The following is a 23,041-nucleotide window of genomic DNA, read 5'->3' on the forward strand; positions in this document are numbered from 1 at the left end:
TCGTTGTTACGGTGAATCACTTCACACACATGCATGCTTTCCCATTTTATGAATCCTAGACTTGTTGTTTGAATGTATGATCATTCACTCATGTTTGCACTCATCTCACCATGCATTCAAACTTCTCATGTTTTCAGTCACCTGTCGGCCGGATTAGGCTGCCTTGGCCCAGATCATGCCTTGCCTAGCTAGCACTGTGCATTTCCAGAAGCAAAGGCTTTCCATTCCCTCTAGAAATTGTGTAATTATAGCCCAACACTAGCCTCTAGGTCTACATTGGCAATTCTTCGAGGCAGTGTCCTACTGGCCCTAGAAACTGAGCAATGCAGTTTGCTGGTTGCATGTCATTGCTAACTTAAATTGCACATTGCCCAGTTTCAGTCCTCAGCAAGCTAGACGAGACTATGCATTGTGTAGTTCTAGTAGTTAGTCAGCCTCCTGACAACCCAAATTATGCCTTGCACAGTTTTAACATTCAATCTCTCAACGTCCTGGCGGAAATTGCACAACCTTCACGTTCAATCACACAGGTATGTTGCAAGCCAGTCCTTAAGTTTGTTTTCACTTTCGAATGAAATATTTCTTGTCGTGAGTGTTTCTATGTCTCCAGAAATCACATATGTTTTTCTCTCTTTCGGCAGCATAAGTACAACGGCTTCCAGGAGAGCAGAGTCAGAGACACTGTTAAGAGCACAACTGGGGATGCAGTCGATGAAGTGTCTATGAACTTCCCTATCCACGAAGGCATCAAGTTGTTCATGGATAAGGATATCAAGATCAATGTCCATGACATCACAACAAGCAACACCATCAGCAGTAGTAGAAGGAATCACACCTGCATGCGACGAATGCAAGGTGAAGGTTGTTGACATCATAGAGGCAGAGAAAAGATGCAAGTTCAAAGCAGATCCACTCATGGCAAAAGAAACTTTGGAGATTAAGGCTATGAGGTGACAGTATGACATGAATATCGTGTGAAGGTAGAAAATGGAACAAAGAAGGATTTGGGTGTGTCGAAGCATCAACTCAGGGAAGAATAAGAGCTGCATAAAAAAAGAATGAGTTGCAGTGAGAACAGGTACAGCAGGGGGCGCAACATGCATAGATGAATGAAATTGCATCTATCTATATAGATCCATCCTAGCAGCTGGAACGGAGCAGACAAGGTGAGCAATGTTTTTTATCGCATGCAAGGGAATTCAGCATCATGCATGTAATTGTGTGCATGCATGCAATCCCACCCATTTGGCACACTCACTGAGGCAAATACAAGAAGCAAGTCCAACTAGAGCTAAACATGTAGTTTGAAAACTTGATGTGCACGACCACCATCACATGCTCGGAGATTAACAAAGACACTATGCATCAACTTGTTGCCAGTACAGTAGCACTCAGGATAGCCATGCACATGCAATCAGATGCACCCAAGTGCAATGGAGGCAAGATTTTGCTTCAGAAAGATGTCACCATTGAGTGTACCCAAGTGCAATGGAGGCAAGATTTTGCTTCAAAAAGATGTCACCATTGAGTGCACAGACACCATCATCGATGACCAAGCTTAGCATCACTTCGCCACCATCGACCATAATAAGGATGTCAAAGAGTTGGTCTCACCACAATGATCTGAGTGTTAGTGATGTCCTGCATGTCTTTCTCAAGCCATTTTGTCTCACATGGGTCCATGTGCATTGTAATTTAACGTCTTGTCAAGTGTAAATCCAAGTGTCGATAGTTGAATGTAATAGTCATAGAGTAGATGAACAGTCATGACGGCAGATGAACTGTCACAAAGCGGAATCTCAAGGGCCACCCCACCCTTTGCTATAAATAGTCCCTCATAACTCATTGTAGAGGCTTTTGGTGAGACCAAGCTTCGATAGGAGTATCTTAGAGAAAGCTTGGACAGTATTGTAATGCACCTCGGCTTCTCCATTGCACATAGCTAGTATATCTCTTTGGAGGAATAGTCAGTTGTGGTTGTAACATTCTGCTATTTGAACTAGTGGTTGGACATGGATGTATTATATGACTGGAACTTACACTTCTTAATATAACAAAGCCGACATGTTTCATGTATATGTTGTATTGTATTCCATCTATCTTTTTTACTCTAAATGACATATGTATTTGTTTTCTTATGCATGCATGTATGGAATATTTTGTATAAGTATGTATGAATCTTTCTGAAATGTGTTGTTGGTTTAACCATCAGTTTGGATTTCTTGCTAACTTTCCTTCCATGTTGTGATGCATCTCCGCTTCTGTGTTTCCTTCCAAGACACGTACTATTAGAGGTTTCGAAGGGGTGCACTCACCTCACCCCCTGTGTGTTAGAACCAATCATGCACCTTCCTTGACTTACTGCAGCTGTCCAACCTTTGCTATCCACATGGACATCTTACTTGCCTCTATGCGAAACCACAGTCAAGCCTTTACTGTACGACCCACTCCTGGGACTCCTACACCAAATGGCTTGAGGTGTAATTGGGACTTCTTTCCGGGGATATCCCCTTACATGTTGGTGGGTCCAGTAACGTCAACAGAATGATTAAGTCATGTCATGTATTGTACAATTCTTTATTTGTCCATAAATAAGATGCACTAGCTTGAATAACCTTCCGTTTCTCTTGACGAGATAAGCATGATGGTAATTTCCCTATAGCCAAATAATTACCAATATCTACAAACCAAGGAAATATAATAAGTACTATAAAAATATATTCATTTGGAATAGTATCTTCTATAAGAACATATTTATTATAATTTTCGATTCTAGATAGAAAGTCAACAAATGTGTTTTAGTTTCCTGGTCTATCCAAAATAGTAATATTGAATTCGTCTAATAACATTAACCATCTTGTAACTCTGCCATTAGTAATTCATTTAATCATCAAACATGTAATTGCAGAATGATTTGTGCGAATGAAGGTTTCATAACCAATGATATAATGTCTAAATTTATTGATGGCTTGTACACCAACTAAAATATCCTTTTCTCTAACATTGTAATTTAACTCTGTAGGGGTCAAATTTTTTCTTGTATAGTAAATGGCATAAGGAGTTAAATCTTTCTGTCTTAATACAACTCCTAGAGTTGTACCTAAGGCATTAGTCGAAATTTCAAAAGGCAGTTTTTGTGTTTTTCCTCTTAAAATGGGTGCTTCGGAAATCTTTTCTTTCAATGTTTCAAAAGCTTTTTGGAAGTCAGAATTCCAGATGAATTCACAATCTTTTGTAAGAAATTTGAAAAGTGGAGAGGTTATCTTTGAAATGTTTTCTATAATCTTCTATAATAGCCAATAAAACCAAGAAAACTTCTAACATCTCTTAGACAAATTGGAACTGATAATTTAGAAATGACTTCCACCTTAGATGTATCCACTATGATTCCATTTCCTAAAATATGGTGGCCTAAACAATTCCCTCAATGAACATCACAAAAAGAAATCATGGCTTAATGTGAGATTTACTTCTTTACACCTAATGGGAAATGTTTCCAAAATTTTAAGAGCTTCTTCAGAAGAGTTACCATAGATAGTAAAATCATCCATGTAAACTTCCTTAGAATCATGAATTAGATCAGAAAAAATGCCTAAAAATTCCCTTTCGAATGGTGCAATTGCATTACATAATCCAAAAGGAAGTACTCAATAAGCATTAGTCCCTCATGGACGGGTAAAGGTTGTTTTATCTTGATCTTCTAGAGCTACTTGGATCTGGTTATACCCACTAAAAGCATCCAAGAATGAAAAATATTTTTTCCCTACCAATGTATCAAGGACTTGATCTATAAAGCGAAGTGGAAAATGACCTTTTAAAGTAGATTTATTCAATTTTCTATAATCAATGCATACTCTCCATTTTCCATTATTTTTAGGAACAATTACCAATGGTGAGACCCACTTGTTTTTTAATATTGGATAAATGAAATTCCACATTTAACAATTTTTCTACTTCATGTTTAACAATTTCCCTTAGATTTGGATTCATCCTCGTCTGAGGTTTTCGGCTTGGTAGTGAATTTTATTCAATATATATATGATGCATACAAGTGTTAGGATCAATTCATTTAATATAAGTGTATTCCCACGCATAAGGAGAGGAATTTTCTTGTAACATCTTCACAAATTCTTTCTTTTTGAGATTCTTCGAGATTATCATTAATATTCAAAGTTTTCCCTGGAAAAATTTCTATGAAAGAATTTCCAAATTTCTCCATAGAATGTAAAGCCATTTGTTGAGATGATAGACACTCAATATTACATTGCTCTTGAAAACTTTTATTATTGTTCGCAATATCAGGAAGATTAATTATTCTTCATTAAATTCAAAATATGATCTTCTTCATCTATTTGGGAAGTAGTAAAAATTGGTCGTATATCAAAGTTTTCATTATCATCATTTATCCATGGTTCACTTTTTAACTCTATTATTGTTTGTGAAGGAGTATATAATGTGAATTTATTTGTCAAACATCCATAAAAGATAAACATATCACCAAATCTACAACTTATAAAAGCATCAAATATAGCTAACAATGGTCTACCTAGAATCAATGGGTTTCCTCCTAGACTATTCTTGGGTGTGAAGATCATGAATTCAATGGGATATTTACGAAAATCTAAGGATACAAATACATCTTATAGAAAACCATCATGTTTGATAACATATCTATCTACTAATTGCAATAGTGTACGTGTATATTGAAGATTAGGAAGTCTCAATTGATTCATAGTCTTTTTACTCATGATATTTATGGATGATCCTAAACCAATCAATGTATTTGGAACCTCAACACCTTTGATGTGTGTTTTCACAATGGCACTTCTTGGATCTAGATATTTTTTAACTATTATCTTTCCCATCATGATATCTCCAATTTTCCCAACCAACTAGATTCTTTTAACTTCTTTCTTTTCTCTTCATGGTTTTTTAATACTCCACTCCCTAACTGCCTTTGAAAATTTTGGCATTTATTTGATATATTGTAACAAAGTAATTTTTATAAAAACATTCTTCATTTTAGCTATCATATCGTAATTAGGCAACAAAATCTATTTTTCTACCCCTTTGTGAATTTTCGATCTTTTAGGAAAATATGGATTTTGAGCAAAAACAGAAGGTTGTTCTATAATGGGGGTTGCGTTTATTGGAGTATCATAAGATTGTAAAGGGGTGGTTTGTTTTTGAATATTTTTCTCTTAGTGAAGAGATGTCTCTTTCTCAGATAGGTCATCCTTCTCAAACTCCTAGATAACAACGGATGGTGACTTCTTTTCCATTACTCTAACAGATCTACGTTGGACAATGGAGTTATCATGTAATTTTGGAAATTATTCCCTTCCGTGTTGTAAATAGGCTGTGAGTTTTTATTGTTTGGGTTTTGAAGTGGCTTATAAGGTAGTTGATTTGGATTTTGTGGAAATGATATTGAAAGTTGTGGGTTTGGATATTGAGGTTGAGAGGGTTGAACAGGCTACGGAAAATATTGTGTTGTAAAAACAACGTAATGTTGTTGAAATTGAGTATATTGGGTATACTTTCCATAAGGATTTTTCCATCCTTGTGTCCAAGGTTGAGGCTAAGGTTGCCAAGGCATGGGTGCAATCCAATTACTTTGTGAGGGTTGTGCATATGTTTGAGTGTTCAAAACTTGAGTCATATTCGATTATGGATTTTCCCATGATCTCTTGGAAATAAAACAAAGAGGTTCTTCTTGATTTGGACTTCCTCTTGATATACAAATTTAAGACCTTGTATTGAAGGACATCCCTTTATATCATGATTTTGTGAACATATAACACGAGTTTCTTCACTTTTTTAAGTCAAGTGGGCATTATCTCAAGGCATGCTTTTTTCTACATTTTGGACAAAAGATAGATAATGCAACATTTTTAGCCTCTTGCTTGTTTTGTACTTTAAGGGTATCTATTTTTTCACTAAGACTCCACAAAATATTTGTTTTAATTTTTTTAAAAAAATTGCTTATTTCAACCCTACTTACTCTCCAAGCTATAGATTTATTAATCTTAGACATAAAATAATCTCTTTGACTTTTGCTAATTCTTTCCTTTCCTCTTGAAATCTGTATGCATAACTCACATATATATTTAAATGATAACTCATAAATACATCCTTGACCCATCAAATTCAGAAGATCTATCCACTCAGCTCTGATAGATTTCAAAATTTCTTCATCTAGATTATGCATCTTGGCCCTTTTCACATTATAAGCAATTATTTCAACAAATTCTTCAAGGTTTTCATATTCTTTTTGCATCATTTTAAATAATTCATCTTTAAGATTATGGGGCATACGATAATCTTGTATTTTTCTAAGAATGTATTTTTCATTTGTTCCCATGTTCTTATAGAATATACTCCTAAGCCCATAAACCATTTTAATGTTGCATTCTTAAGAGTGGCTGGAAAAAATTTCAACTTTTGAGTATGAAGTGAGTAGTCATATGATATATACAAGACTCCAAACTCAAAGAGAAATTTTTCAGGATCCCCATTTCTTAATCCATGGAAATTAGGGATGAGAGAGTGTGAGATATTTTTGATTGTGGCTCTCGTGTCTTCATCAAATATGGGATATCCAAAAGGTTTTGGATCTCCTCTACCACCTCCTCTTCCTCTTCCTCCACCTCTTCGATCTCCTCTATTTCCTCCACTTCCACCTCCAATGCTAGGTTATTCACCATTCACATTATGTACTTCTCCTTCCCCTTCTCTTTCCATTGTAGATTCCTCGAAGCTAATGTAAGGTTCGAAAATTGGGCTTTCTAGTTCTTCATATGGATCCTATGGCTCTTTTATCAATGGAATGTGAAAATAGGCTCCTTATTCTTCCTCTTCACTAGTGATTTCTAGTTCTTGTCCTAGAATTCGTTCTCAAGTTGAAGATAGAAAAATTACTCCTTTTGTTGGGGATGTATGATCTTTTACTTCTACTATGACTTTAGTAAAGGAAGTTGGTGAATATTTAGTTTGGATTTTAGATCTAAGTACCTCAAGAAGTCTATGTCTTCCTACAAATGATGGAATAAGAGTTTGTGTGGATGGTGCGACACTACGAGGTCATGGTGGGGTGAGTGATGAAGTCGGAATCAAACTCCTACCTTTACTTACAAATCTACACCTAGAATCTCTTTCCCTATGCATATCATTTTTTTTAATGAAAAGAAAAAGACTCCTATATACAGTTCCCCAATAATGATCCCAAAATGTTTGGTAATTTAATTGATGTTAAAGTACTACATAAATTATCGACCAGGGCTAGTATAATGATGAAGTGTATATGAGCTATATGTATTAGAATTCCTTATTATTCAAACAATTCCTAGATTAAATTGAGATATCAAGATGTGCATGTTCTCTTAACAACTATCACTCTTTAACGGAAATGAAATCAAAATAATGACACTTGTTTAAAAGAAATATCACACTTTACTTGGAAGAAATAGCACACTTGTTTGAAAGAAAGATGGCACTTTGCAGAAACAAATATCACACTTACTCAACTAAATAATGAAATGAAATCTAACACTCTGACAAGAAAAGAGAAATTAACACTAACTGGAAATTGAAATGCTCTTCACCAAATTGAAACAACAATACAATTCATCAATCAATCCACACTATTCCAGACTACTTATCATGTGCACAAGAGATCTAAGCTTCACTCATTCATCCTATAGAAAAATAATTAAACAAAACATGCTCTGTTATGAACTCTGTGATAACTATCAAAATTATTCATTAACGATCGAAATTGGACAGTTAGATGAATGAATTAAACACTACATAAAATGAAGAATTCAAATGTTAATTGAAAACAATAAAACCTTACAACTCTGGGGGGGCCTCCTGCAAGATGTAGGTAACAACATGACTACTTAAAATGATTATATATGCATCCAAATAATGCACAACAAGGATATCAAATAAAATAGAGTTTTTATAATTGTAAAACAGAGTTTTCAAAAATAATTTTCAAGACTCTGTTTTTCGTGCCGAGAGGTAGATTTATAACTTCTATCAATTCTTTTAGAAATTTAGGACCCTATCCTACTCAATAGAGACTAACAATATCATAAAAATATAATATATCATGATTTACTCATGATTTGCTATTGGAGAAGCAAATCATGAGGCTAAATATCCGCTTCCATTAATTTCCTCGCTTGCCTGGTTTGCCTTGAGCTCCTTCTTTGTTGGTTGACTTCTGTGTTGGTTGACCCTATGTGGTGTTCTTATCATCGATATTTCAGGTCATGAACATAGGAAAATATTGTTGTGGAAACTATTAGCCACCTACCCATATGTCTCATTCCTCGAATGGAGTTTTGAAACCTATCGAACGTTGCAAAGTTAGTCATTAGCTCCAGAATTGGTGTAGTTGAATAGCTCATGAAAATATTAAGTTAAATAATAAAGAATAATGAAACTTATTAAATAAAAATGTTTAGGTACCTTCTATTACCATGAACCTTGTAAACTGATTCTAATTACATTTATCAGAGTAAACAAGAAGGCAGATGTAGTGTACGAAGGTTGTGAAAAAGAGACAATTTTGGGCTTCAATGGGTATATAAACCCTAAAATAAACATGGTTGACCATGGTTAACAATGGTTGATTTTCATATTGACACAATATTTGTCACAATGTGATGTTGGACTCCAGTTGACCATGATTGATTTTCATATTGAGACAACCTCTGACGCAATGCGATGTTGAACAATGGTTGGCCATGGTTGACCATGATTGACTTTCATATTGAGACAATGTTTGTCACAATGTGACATTGGACCATAGTTGACCATGGATGACCATGGTTGTCACAATGTCATGTTGAATCATGAGACAATCTTTGTCACAATGTCACAATGGTTATTGACCATGGTTGACCATGGTTAATTTTCATATTGAGACAATATTTGACATAATGTGACATTGGAACATGGTTGACCATGGTTGATTTTCATATTGAGACAATCCTTGTCATAATGCGACATTGGTTTCTTTTCATATTGAGAAAATATTTGTCACAATGTGATGTTGGACCATGGTTGACCATGATTGATAAACCCAAGGGATTGATATTATAAACCCAAGGGATTAATTATAAAACCCCAAGGTATTATAAACCCAAGGGAATAATATTAAACCCAATGGATTAATACTAAAAACCCAAGGGAATAATATTAAGGGATAAATATTATAAACCCAAGGTATATAAACCCTCAAAATAAACATGGCTGACCATGGTTGATTTTCATATTATCACAATATATGTCACAATGTGATGTTGGACAATGGTTAACCACAATTTATTTTCATATTGAGACAACCTTTGGAAAAATGTGGTGTTGGACAATGGTTGGTGATTATTGACCATGGTTGATTTTTGTATTGAGACAATCTTCATCACAATGCAATGTTGGACCATACTTGACCATAATTGATAATGGTTTTCGAAATGTGATGTCATATGATGATACAATATTTGTCACAATGAGACCATGTATATTAACCATGGTTGACGATGATTGGCCATGGTTTACCATGATTGATTTCCATATTGAGAAAATATATATCACAATATGACGTTAGACCTTGGTTGACCATGGTTGATATTCATATTGAGGCAATATTTGTCACAATGTGGCATAGGACCATGGTAGACCATAATTGACCATGGTCATCCATACATGAGAAATGTGGACCATGACTGACCATGGTTGACCATGGTTGACCATGATTGCATTCCATATTGATAAAATCTTTGTCACAAACCCAGATTTTCATTATTATAAAACTAAGTGATTAATAAACCCAATGAATCTATATTATAAAGCCAATGGATTATAAAACCAATGGATTCATATCAAACCCTAGGAATAATATTATAAACCTTTTCAATATTATTATAACCTAGGAATATGAAAACATAAATTAATAAACCCTAATATAAATATTACAAACCAAAAAAAAAACATGGTTGACTACGATTGACGATGGTTGATTTTCATACAACGACAATCTTTGTCAAAATCCATTGTTAGACCATTGTTGACCATGATTTATTTTCATATCGAGATAATCTTTCTCACAATGCGACATTGGACCCTAGTTGACCATGATTGATGATGGTTGACCATGGTTGATTTTCATATTGAGACAATCTTTGTTAGATTGCAACATTAAACCAAGGTTGACCATGGTTGTCACAATGTGATGTTGGACCATGAGACAGTCTTTGACACAATGTGACCATGGTTATTGAACATGGTTGATAATGGTCGATTTTCATATTGAGACATTCTTTGTCGAAATGTGATGTTCGACCATGGTTGACCATGGATGATGATGGTTGATTTTCATATTGAGATAATCTTTGTCAAAATGTGACATTGGACCATGGTTAACAATGGTTGATGATGGTTGACTGTCATTAACCATAGTTGACCATGGCTGACGATGGTTCACATAAGGTTGATGCTCATATTGAGAAAATATTTGTCACGATGTGACGTTAGACCATGGTTGACCATGGTTGAACATGACTGACCATGGCTAATATTTTTATTGACTATGATTGACCATGATATACCATGGTTGACCATGATTTATTTTAAGATTATAAACCATATCTATAATATTATACCCTAGGTATATGAACCTTTAGATTAATAAACCCAACAGATTGACAAATCCTTAGATTAATAAACCCAAGGCACTAATAAAACCAATAGATTAATATTATAGATACAAGATTTATAAACCCTAAGATAAATATTATAAACCCTAAAATAAAAATGGTTGACCACAGTTGACCATGGTTGATTTCCATATTGAGACAATATTTGTCACAATGCATGGTTGGACCATTGTTGTTGGCTTACTGGGCCGTGACCCAGGTCCAGAAGAGTTATTGGCCAAACAAATCCCGCAGCTACTGGCCCTTTCAGCAACAGGCCACGGAGCGTGGACTAAGGTCTCAATTGAGGTAGCAAGGAGGGTGTTGGAACCAGGTTTCCACACCCTTGGGATGTTTTGATATGGACTGGAGGGGGTCGCGAAACTTTCTGTGGCCTCGTACCACTTCTGTACTACTATCGGACTACAGGCGTACTTTCTTATTAAAGAAATTATTATAGATCTGATCTTCTTGTTATAGTCTTTAAGCAAACATTTAACAATAAAACCCTATGCGCACAGTTATAAAGAGATATAAACTCATATAACAAATGCATAAACCATAACACAATAGATCTGCGATATTTTAGAAAACAACTTATCTCTATTAATATATTTCGTCAATACAACTAGATCCGCCCTACGCACTTATCTGCAGGGGTTCACACTCACAGCTGCGGACTCTACCAGGCATCTGCACACTTAGTTGTAGAGCCTCTATCTATCTACCAACACCCTTGACTCAGACTTTTAGACGCAAAGAATATTGCCTTCACAAACCCATAATCATCAAGATCCAAAACAAAAACTTAACTTCCTTCTACCCTTAGAGCCTCGCTCTACTTATACATTCCCATGGTCCGTAGACCATGGGCAAGCCGACTCACTTCCTATTATTCCACATTATTCTCGGGCGGACAACCCTTTGACTTGACCCGTTACAATTCACGCTTCACGTACTTCGTGGAGTCTTTACCATAATTTCACCCTAAACTGTGGGCTTTGAGCCCCAAAACCATTACGCGGGCCCTCCGCTACCCAACAATCATTGACCATGGTTAACCATGATCAATTTTCATATTGAGAGAACCTTTCTCACAATGCAACATTGGATTGTCGTTGAAATTGATTGACCATGATTGATAATGGTTGACCATGGTTGATTTTAATATTGAGACAATCTTTGTGAGAATGCGACGTTGGACCAAGGTTTACCATGGTTGTCATGTCAAACCATGAGACATGGTTGTTGACCATGGTTAACAATGGTTGATTTTCATATTGAGACAATCTTTGTCAAAATGTGACATTTGAGCATGGTTAACAATGGTTGATGATGGTTGACTGTCATTGACAATGGTTGACCATGGTTCACATATAGTTGATGTTCATATTGAGACAAAATTTATCACAATGTGATGTTGGACTATGGTTGACCATTACTCAACATGATTGACCATGGTTGATTTCATATTCAGACAATATTTGTCAAAATATGACATCGGACCATGGTTAGCAATGGTTGATAATGGTTGACCATCAGTGACAATGGCTGACCATGGTTAACTATGGTTCACATAAGGTTGATGTTCATATAGAACAATATTTGTCACAATGTGACATTAGACCATGGATGACCATGGTTTACCATGACTAACAATGATTGACCATGATTGATTTTTATATCTACCATGATAGATCATGGTTGACCGTGGTTGATTTTAAGATTGACACAATATTTGTCACAATGCGACTTTAGACCATGGTTGACCATGGGTGATTTTCATATCGATGAAATCTTTGTCACAATGTGACGTTGGACCACAGTTGAACATGATTATAAACCAAGGCGATTTATATCAAACCCTAGGATTAAAATTATAAAACCTATGAGTAATATTATACCCTAAGAAAATAAACCCTTAGATTAATACACCTAAGAGATTGATTAACCCAAATGATCAATAAATTGAAAAGACTACCAAATAATAATAATAAATATTTTCTAAAAATACAATATTTGATCCCATCATTATAAATAAATATTAATACTTAATAATAATAAAACTATATGAATTAAAAGTGTTTTTTTCCATGACAGAAGAAATTTTAGAATGTATTAAATTCTTATTATTGTTATATTAATGAAAAAATAAAATAAAATTTAAAGAACGAAATGTTGGTTAAATAAAATAACCAAAATTTTAAATAATAATAACTAAAATAACAAATTTTATTTTTTATTGTTATTTTTGAAGGTAAAATGTAAAATTATGTCAGGACAAAATTTCATTCCACAAATAAATTTTGATTCTTAATTTTTTTTTCATTATATTTAAAAAATTGATTATAATTATATTAAAAAATACTAGAAATTTAACAAGTATGCATAAATATATAATTTGTAAATATATTAACTATTTTATAAAAAAAAATATTCAAATTAAAATAAATCTAAATAAACAAATTTAAATATGATAAGCTTTTTATGATTCGAGATGGAAATCATGTTCCAATTATAACTTAAAATTTAATTTTTAACTAAATTAATGAGATCTTAATTACTTCATTAATATATACTCTTAACCTCCCTTTATAATATATAATATTTTGGAACTAAAACTTATTACTTTATTAGTATTTAATATTATATATAAATTCCTAACAACCACTTTTATTAATATTTATAACTTATTCTTAACCCCTTTATTAATTTATGAAATATCCTTAACAATATATTACTATTATTCATACTCCTAACTGCTAATTTATAACTAAATTTATAGTATTAAATAATTCCCTTTCCTTTTTTTAATATTTTGAAACCTACTCTTAACTTCTCTTAACCTTATACAATTGAATTTATAGTATTAAATAATTCCCTTTCCCTTTTAGAATATTTTGAAACCTACTCTTAACCTCTCTGAACCCTATACATTATAATAGGTTAGAACTATACCTTATAACCTTATTATTATTTAAGATTATATAACTACTACTTTTAATATTATTTATAACTTATTCTTAACCCCCTTGTAACTTTATTATTATTTAATATTTAATCTCCTAACAACTATTTTTATTACTATTTATAATTTGTTTTTAACCCCTTATTAATTTATGTAGTATTCTTAACAATATATTACTATTTTATAACTAAATTTAGAATATTAAATCATTTATATCTACCATTTAGACTTTTTAGTTGTTTAACTAATCTCCAATGGCTAGTTTTCAATGGCTCACCTTGGGCAATGCTGCATCTTTGCTATTTATTCATGAAAAATGTATGAATTTTTCACCTCGTGAGGATTAACCAAATTAGTTAGTTAGAAAATTCCACCAAATCCTAATAATGTGATTATCCAAAAATCATTTATCTACAAGATCACACAAGTCTCAATCTAACATTTAGTAAATTTGTATAAATATATAATTTTTAAATATATTAACCATTTTATAAAAAAAATATTGAAATTAAAATAAATCTAAATAAATAAAATTTAAATATCATAAGCATTATCCAAAAATATATTGAAATTAAAATAAATCTAAATAAATAAATTTAAATATCATAAGCATTTTCTAATCCGAGATAGAAATGACGTTCCAATTATAACTTGTAATCTAACAACACGCGTTCCATTCTAACGTCTTATTGGCTCTATGTAGACATCATCCGGAGAAGTGATAATTTATTTAATTATCGTCGAACAAGGAGCGATAATTTGTTTAATGACCTTTGATGAGTGTGCATGCATCCTAAATAACGCTTGCCTCCTCTCTAATGGTCCCTGACCAAGAAACTACTCTTCATGTGTACGTCTCTTTTTTTCTTCTAATGGTTCCTGGTCACGGAGGCTCTTCAAATTTTCGCATTGATCATGTACCTGCTTGCGCTTCAATTACGTTTTGTTATAGTGTGCTTTCCTAAGTCCAAGCAATACTGGAACCATAATCAAGACGCATGTCCTCACAATCATTGGATTTTCTTGATAGCCAGTCAAAACTGTTGAATACTTGCAAAATCATAACAGAATGAAGTGTCGCTCTCAGGATGAAGTGTCCCTCGTGCTTTTCAATGAACAATCTATTACAGAAAATGCTCAACCCATTACTTTCCCAGGGATATGGCTTGTTTCTAAGGGAGAGGAGCGAGTGTCGCCGTTGCCAAAAAAAATTCACCGCCGTAAAATTAAATAATTTCTTTCCATGGTTAGCTCTCCCTCATGCCACAACCGTTGATGTGAAACTCAGATGAAACATATTCTAAGTATAGGTATATTTGTCCACGTTAAATCTGGTCCCTCCAATTAACTTAAAAAATAAAGTCAACATCGCATATCCACCCACAGTCGAAATCGGAAGGCCTACGGGGAACAACCAGAAAAGACAAATAATAAAAATATTATTAATGATCTATTTCAATGCCCATTGTATGTATGTGTTTGTTTGAAACTCCAACATCACTACAATCCTGTGATTTTTCGAACACGAAAATATGCAACATAGAGGAGGGATGCCATTAGTTGAATGCGTCCAGCTGAGCGCTCAATGATGCCACGTCAACCTGCTAAGGTGTCGTATGACATATGTCCTCCGCCTCCAGACACCTATCATGAATATGTGGTGATCCGTTCCACTTGTTTAGGGCGAGTTAGGTTAACCGGGTGGTCACTTGTCCAAGCCTTCATTCAATCGTTATGTTCGCACCTGTTTCTTGTGCGTTTTTGGTCCCTCGTACTTGCGTGGCCCTACTGCACCGCTGCTTGCAGCCATACTTGTGCTTGGCGCTGCAGATAGTGGGTTATGGGGGTATTTCTTCTTCTTGTTCAAGAGGTTGTGAGGTTGTTATTTGGTGTTTGGTCTGGTTTATTGTGTTATTTTTCCTTCCCTGTATGGTGTATTGGTCTAGGTATGGTGTATTGGCTTTTGTGGAAGATTTATCTCCACTTGGTGCTGGTTATGGTGGTTTAGTGCTTCGAAGGGTTTTATCAGGTAAAAGAGTAAGTTTCTGAGCTACACTCTAGATTTTAGCTTGTTTTATGTATATTTTGGATGTCTAACCCCATGGTAGGCCTATCTTGTAGGTCACTGTGCAATTTTCAGTTGGAGCTATGATTTATGGAGCATATGGGGTTCCTATTGTGCACATGCATGCAGGAAGCAGATGAAAAGAGATTTGGAAGGTAGGACACTGCCATACAAGGCTATATCTACCTATGTTTTTAAACATATTTAACTTGATGGATTATTGTACCTTTGATTAGCTTATGTGTGTGTGCTTTTGAATGCTTTTAGCTATGTTGGTTTGGTGTAAATTGTGGGTTTTGTGTAATTATGTGTTTTGTGTAAATTATGGGGTTTGAAGCATGAAGACTCTATGCATCAAGTTGTTTGTGCAACAACAATGCATTTTTGATGCTGATTTGTTGCATAATAGAGGAAGGCACAATGCATGTGATAATTTATTCTAATTGTAGGTTTGATGTTTTGTTGTTCTAATGGTGATAATTTATGGGTTTGGTGTATTATACCGCTGTGTATGTGAGAATAAGGTTTGATCTTGTGTGTTTCTTTAGAGCCATATTTCTCCCAATGGAATTTCCAAGTGAATTTGTTAAGCCAATCATGTGTAGCTTGACAACTTCAAACACATAATACTACCATTCTCCCTAGGGAAATTCTTCTTTTTTGTATCCCTGGAAGTGACGCCATTTATGATGTCGTAGCAAATCCTTGTATTCTCTCCTAGAGGTATCCTCTCGACTACATTTTATAACTCTGTTATAATTTCAACTTAGCCTTAAATAGTACTATCTAGAGTATAGTAGTTAAGCTTTTAAGTATGTGCTTGAATTTACTCTAAGGGGTAAAGTAATTCAACTTCGAATCTCTTAAGAATAGAGGAATCTAGTAGATCATGGTCTTGATTGAAATTTTGTAAGTAAACACTATTAAAGATATTTTAAATAGATTTAAACACAGGGAGTTTATCCATCATATATCAAATATCTTATTGTTTTCATGAAAGTATAAAGAATTTCTAGAATACAAATGAAAATAAGAAAGGCACAAATGTGTTGTAGTTTTGGTGTTTTGGTAGTTTTTGTGTTTTAGTAGTTTTGGTGTTTTGGTGGTCTCATTGTGATAATTTATTTGTTTGCACCCTCACCACTAGGGTTTGGTGTATTACACTGTTGTGTATGTGAGAAGGGTTATTGTCACTTATTCTAAGTTTGGCTTGGGCAATGTGTAGTCTATTTTTTATGGTTGGAATATGTTCTCTTGAAGACATCACTCAAGCCCTACGTGTAAAAGCCAGTTAGTGTAAAATCTTCTGTAAAACGCTCATGTTATCCTAGATCTTTGTTCCTCTCTACATATTTCAGGGTGGTCAGCTGGCATTGTGGTCGGATTTGGTGATGCATTTCAGTTTGTTGGTGCTATTGGTTTTGCTAATTGGTCTGGCTATGATCTTGATTAGATTGTTTGGCTGGTGTTTTTATTTTCAGGTTGATATGGTACTAGTTTGCAGATGATGTCGTGTGGTTATGTTGTTATATTTTTTTTTTTCAGTGAGTTAGAGTTTTTGGTTTTCAATGATGGAGGGTATGGTGGGTACACATTATCAGTAGTCTGGATTATGATTGGTACTTGATTAGACTATGATTATGTTACCATTGTAATTGACAGTATAATAATTTTTGTTAGCAATATAATAAATTTAAATTGTTAGTAGTTGTGAGCAATATAATACATTTAATCTGTTAGCAAAAAAATGTTGTTAGCTTGTTTATTTGTTTTTTAGATTTAAATATAGAAACTACTTAAATACATGCGATTTTCTTCAGTGTCTTTAGTCGCCCCCTCCCTCTTTTCAATTTAAGTAACGGAGACCCTCCCCTAATGGTTTAAATGCTTGCACTTTGAGTTGTATATTCGTGGTGTGAGAGAAAGGTTTGGAAGTCTCTTTGTTTTTTCATGGCCAAAAGAATATGTGAGGAGGAGATACAACCACCATATGTGATTGCAACAGAGAAAAGTTCTTGCTGATTCATTAGAGAAGGTGCTTAGAATTAGCTTTAAGGCTTTATATTTTAGTGTTTTACCTTATTATCCTAGAAAGGTAAGCTTAATGGATCCACACATGCCTGTATGTTATTGCATGGAACTAGGTGATTCAAACTAGAAAACTTGGTTACCAATAAGATGCCTAAAAATTTTGTTGTAACTGACTCCTAAAAATACCATAAACTAAAGCTTCCGAGGAAAGAATTAAACTAAATGGTCATTTCTTTAGTTAGTGATTTTATCTAAATAATAGACAATATTTTGATGATTGAAAAAAAAATTTAGATTAGAATTCAAATTCAAATTCAAGAAAGTTCAGATTATTGAATTCAATTGATCTCACTTTGATCAAATTATCCCAATAAAGTTTAATTATCTACAGATCATATTATCCCAACAAATTTCAAATTCTTCAATTCAGTTCATCTACCTTTGTTCCTGGATAAGCACAATTACCATAAACAAACATTCTCAAATCAGGTAAAAGTGGACGTAACTATGTTGAAGAGAATGGGATTTTTTATCATTTTGAATCCTCATTATGGTGAACTAGATAATCCTTAATTGTGTACAAGTGTATATTCTGTTATTAAACCAATCAACGTATTATGTCCTTAGAAAATTTAAATTGCAATGTGGTTACAAAAGTTATGTCATGCCACCCCTATGTTTGATGGCCTCCATTTCCTGCATTGCCCGAAATTGTTGGGTTGCCTGCCTTACCCAAGTATGGTGGACTATGCAAAATTGGTTGATTAGGATGTGCCTGAACATTTCCATATGGTTGACTCAAATTTCCTCTTTGTATCCATGGAGGGACTGATTAGCCCAAGTGTCCACTTGTGTTACTAACCCCAACACTCGGTGTAGGTGTCATATAAACAAAGTTAGGATTTAAGCTTGCACTGGTAGGGGTATAAGAGCTGGGCATAACCCGTGCATGATAGAGGGTGACTTGGATGTTAATCAGACCTTGGTATGATGTTTCTTGTTGTGAAATGTGGTTCAACGTGTTGGACATCATCCTATTTTCCACAAATTGGTTTGTACCATAGTCTTCCCTACTTGTCACCCCTCCTCCTTTTCCAACACCTGTTAAACATTTCTTGCCTCCCTCTCCTACCTTTCCAATTACTTTTTATGATCCTTATCTTCCCTTGATTTTTGTCTTTCCAATCTCTCCTTTGCTCTAGCTTCTACGACTCTCTCTTTTCCTTGGACAACTCCTTCTTTGTCTTTTCAGATTCCTAAATTTAATTTATTTAATGTTCAGAATAAATAATAAATTCATATAATCTTCAGATGTGAGAAACTATGAAATCCTCCGCAAACAAAGAGAATCTAATGTTGAGTGCCTTGATGAGGCGTTCACTCTCTCTACTGGTAGCTTTAGGAATGCACCAAGTATTCTCTGCTTTGATGTCCCATGCTCCTCAGGACCTAACACCTCGCTTTCAACCTTTTAGAAAACTGATTAGCCCCCATTATTGTCTCATTCAAGCACTTCATGCTGAATAGGCTCCTCTTCTAGTGTTCCATTATCCACAAAATAATGAATAATTTCGACGTTCAACTATGATGGTTGTTAAGGCATGTTCATGCTTTCCTGATTGGTGGTAGACATATTATGTGTGTTGATATCCATCATGGCCTGTGCCAACCATGGTGTTGGGCTTACATGGGTTGGCGTGTTCAATATTTCATTGTTTAATCTTGTTGCATCATAATTTGAAATCAATTTTTCATTTTCATTCGCTTGATCAACTCCCTCATATGGAATATCACATGAAGAATTGGTGAGTGGTTCAATGGATGTGACATCCTTCATGATATTTAAAGTTGGTTCATGAATGAACTGTGTGGCACTCACATGTTCATCATCATCACCATAGAAGTTCCCTTTAGAAATGGGCATTATACCTTCAACAACAACAACATCTTCTTCACCATCAACATGGTCTTGTAAGTTCGCTGCTTCTTGACCTTCCACATCAAATGCTTCACTACAACTAATATTATACATAGCAGAATAAACATTAAGTGGCCATATACGAGCCCTTCTAAATCCATCCTTGGTATTAAAAGGTGTGAGATCCCTTTTAAATACTTTACTTACAATATCAACTTGTAGAATTTTCTCTACAAATCAGCTAGCTTACCGATATCATGTAGAAATTTCACCTGCTGATCAGACTGATATATGCAATATACTAAAGCATAATACTAGATCTACATCTACCATAAACTTTTCATAAGCTAATTAACCATGAGAAACATTAGCATGAACACATATAACTGATAAGAAGGAATCAATCACACATAACACAGAAGAATTTATCTGGGAAAAGCACCAGCCTAAAACCCCATTTCTATTATCAATCAAGTTGAAATCCCCAACAACATACAAAAAGAATCAACTCAAAAGCTATCCTGATCCCTCTGTACTCTGATGATGTAGCTCATGGACTACCTAGCCCTGTGTATAAAGGCTGCACCTCAGGTCCAAGCTTCTATTTCCTTGCGCAGTTTTGATTGGGGTGCAATTACAAAATACATGTAAATTGCCCTTATCATCCCTATTGTCACCTCAAGTCCAACTACACAATCATAGAAGGAAGAAGCTTCCTTCCCCATGTAAGGAATACTTACTAGAAATATCCTAGCATCTCATAGTACACTGTCCCATATCTAATCTCAACTCGATCTCTGACAGAACTGACATGCATCTGTTATCCTGAGTGAATACATAGTTATCTGAAAATAATAGTTGTCACATGCATGCAAGCATCAACAAACTGTATCCCATTAATTTAACAACTTGTTAAATTAATCTAACTGAACTTGACTAAGTTAAACTAAGTCAACTGATCCTCTCAATGTAGAACTCATCATTAATTCCTCAATCAGTGGAGCAAATCAAGGACACATTCCCCAGTCAGTGGAGAAATAATTGCATGTTCTCACAAAGACTTCAATTTTTCTTTTCCCTAACTAATTAACTCATGGAGAATTAATTAATTAACATTCCAAACTACTGGTAAGACCAAATTCGAATTTACTTGGTATAGATAGACCAGGGACTACTATAAATAGGAAGGGACCAAGAAATGCTATTTTTTAGAAGATGTTAGTTTTAGCAGTTTCACCTCTCACCCAAGGTGGCCAAAATTCCACACTGGCCAAAATGCTATTTTTAGCAATTTCTATTTTTACATTTCTTATTGCACACTTTTCAACAGTACCTCTCAACAAGAAAGGCTTCCTCTAGAACCTGATCCTATAACTCTGTAATGTTCTGCATGCAACACATCTACCAAGTGTGGTTGCTCCAGCAACACTCGGAACAAAAAGAATCCCAACTCACCACTCTGTTGGGCTAGAAACATACTCTGATGCTCAAGCTATACCTACTGCTGACAAGTTCTCCCTCTCTGACCTCTATGCTACTGCAACATCTCCATGCATCTCGTATCGTTGCACCCTTCTCTGTGCTACCCTGCACTCTGCAACACACTTGTGCCTCTCGCATTGTTGCAGCCTGCATGCTCTACGATATCGTGGGATTCCCTGCACTATAGCTCTCTCTACTACTCCATCCGCATCTGTCTCTACCCAATCAGTTAGTTCCTGCTACTCCACATCGGGGTTCCCATAGCAAAGTCGAATCAAAGAGGTTTGGTACCTTAAGGATCCTACCGCTCCTCCTTTGGATGATCACTCCACATCACCCCACCTCCTACCTGGAGGCATGACTACATGTGATACCTCTGCCCACCTGTCTCGAAGTTCCCCCCTACTGGAGGTCTCTGCATGAGTAGATGTCTCTACTCGATCTCCTCTCAGTCTCTCTAGTTGTGGCTACTCCACAACCTCCTAAAGTTGCTGCACCAATCATGACTCCTCCATAATTGTCTGAGACTTCTTTTGGTGCTGCATGTTGAGAGGTAACATAACCTCCCTCTCAACCACCAAGTCTCCATCAGTTTCCTTGCTACTCAAGGCTTTGCATGCATCTTGAACCTCAAGAGCATACAGGTTCTTGACCTGTGAACCAATATTCTTCACAAGTCTACTGATGATATGTCTAAGGAAAACCTTTCCCTTACTAAAGACTACATCATAACCTCTGTCTTCCAGCATCATGATCGACACCATGTTTCTCTTCAGTCCTAGTACATACTTGACATCAGTCAAGGTAAGGTGAGCTCCATGCTCTCTCTGAAAAATAACCATGCCCACACTTGAGACACTATACTTCTCATAATTACCTATCGCTATGAGTATCAAGGGACATTTCTCCTCCAAAGTATTGAACAAACTCTTGTCACCAGTCATGTGGAAAGAAGCTCCACTGTCAAGAAACCAACCACTTCCCACCATGGATGAAACCATGCATGTGAAGAGTGTGAAATCAAACTCAAACTATGAAGCAAGTGCCTCACCTTGAGATCCTTCCCCGGATCCCTTCTTGGATTTCCTCAGTGGACAATTTGTAACAAAATGGCCCACCTCTTGACAATGAAAGCATCGCACTTTTGATTTGTCAACCTTCTTCCCACCATTGGAAGAACTAGATTCAGAAAGAGAAACCTTCTCCTTCCCCTTCTTTGCCTTACTTGCTAAGGCACAATTCTCCTCATCCTCCATTGATGAAGAATCATCTCTGGTGCTCCGTCTGATCTCCTCCTACATCAAATCCGACAATAGTTGTTCCCAATGTGGCAGTTTCTCCCTTCCATTAACCGAGTCCTGGTAGCTATGCCAGCTCTTAGGGAGGCCAAGGAGTGCTAGACTCACCATATCATCATTAGCTGTCATGACCCCTACACTTGCAAGCTCATCCCTGCATATGGTGAGCTTGGTCTGATAGATAGAGATCATGTCACCCTTTTCACACTTGATCTTTTCAAGTTTGTCCTTCAGTGCCAACTTCCTTTGATCAATGTTGTTTTGATAAAGATCTTTCAATGTTTTCCACATAGAAAATGGAGTCTCCTTCCCATGGAGGCTCAAGACTATGTGATCTCGAACTCCCTCCAGGATGATTCTCCTTCCTCTACCCACACACTTCCTCCATTCCGCCAACTCTTGGGCATTAGATCCCGAGGGCTTGGGGACTTCTTGATAAATGAAGTCCTTCACCCTGTTATCCTCTAATACTTCGTCAATGTGATCCTTCTAGGCTATATATTTTGAGCTGCCATCCAGTGCATACTCAAGCCCAAAAACATAGAATGCCATTGATGAAATATGAAATGTGAT

The 23,041-nt window shown here is 35.3% G+C and overlaps 1 protein-coding gene across 7 annotated transcripts in view; it reads left to right on the forward strand.

Moving 5' to 3' along the window:
* The first annotated feature begins 15,371 nt into the window (after positions 1-15,371).
* Positions 15,372-23,041, forward strand: part of LOC149252548 (uncharacterized) — a 63,747-nt gene continuing 56,077 nt past the window's right edge. For 2 of the 7 annotated variants that reach the window (XR_016266072.1, XM_089456688.1), the window contains exons 1-2: positions 15,372-15,703; positions 15,796-15,894. Coding sequence is in view for 4 of the 7 variants with exons in the window: in XM_089456688.1 (XP_089312814.1) it covers positions 15,409-15,703; positions 15,796-15,894 (394 nt within the window). In the remaining 3 variants the exon portion in view is untranslated. Of the gene's footprint in view, positions 15,712-15,782; positions 15,895-17,220; positions 17,435-23,041 lie in introns of those variants that run through there. The other 5 variants (XM_089456687.1, XM_089456689.1, XM_089456690.1 and 2 more) reach the window with 4 other exon arrangements.

Source organism: Pinus tabuliformis, chromosome 7 (assembly GCF_031772625.1).
Source record: "Pinus tabuliformis cultivar Carrire ecotype Pingquan chromosome 7, CPIR1, whole genome shotgun sequence".
Classification (NCBI taxonomy): domain Eukaryota; kingdom Viridiplantae; phylum Streptophyta; class Pinopsida; order Pinales; family Pinaceae; genus Pinus; species Pinus tabuliformis.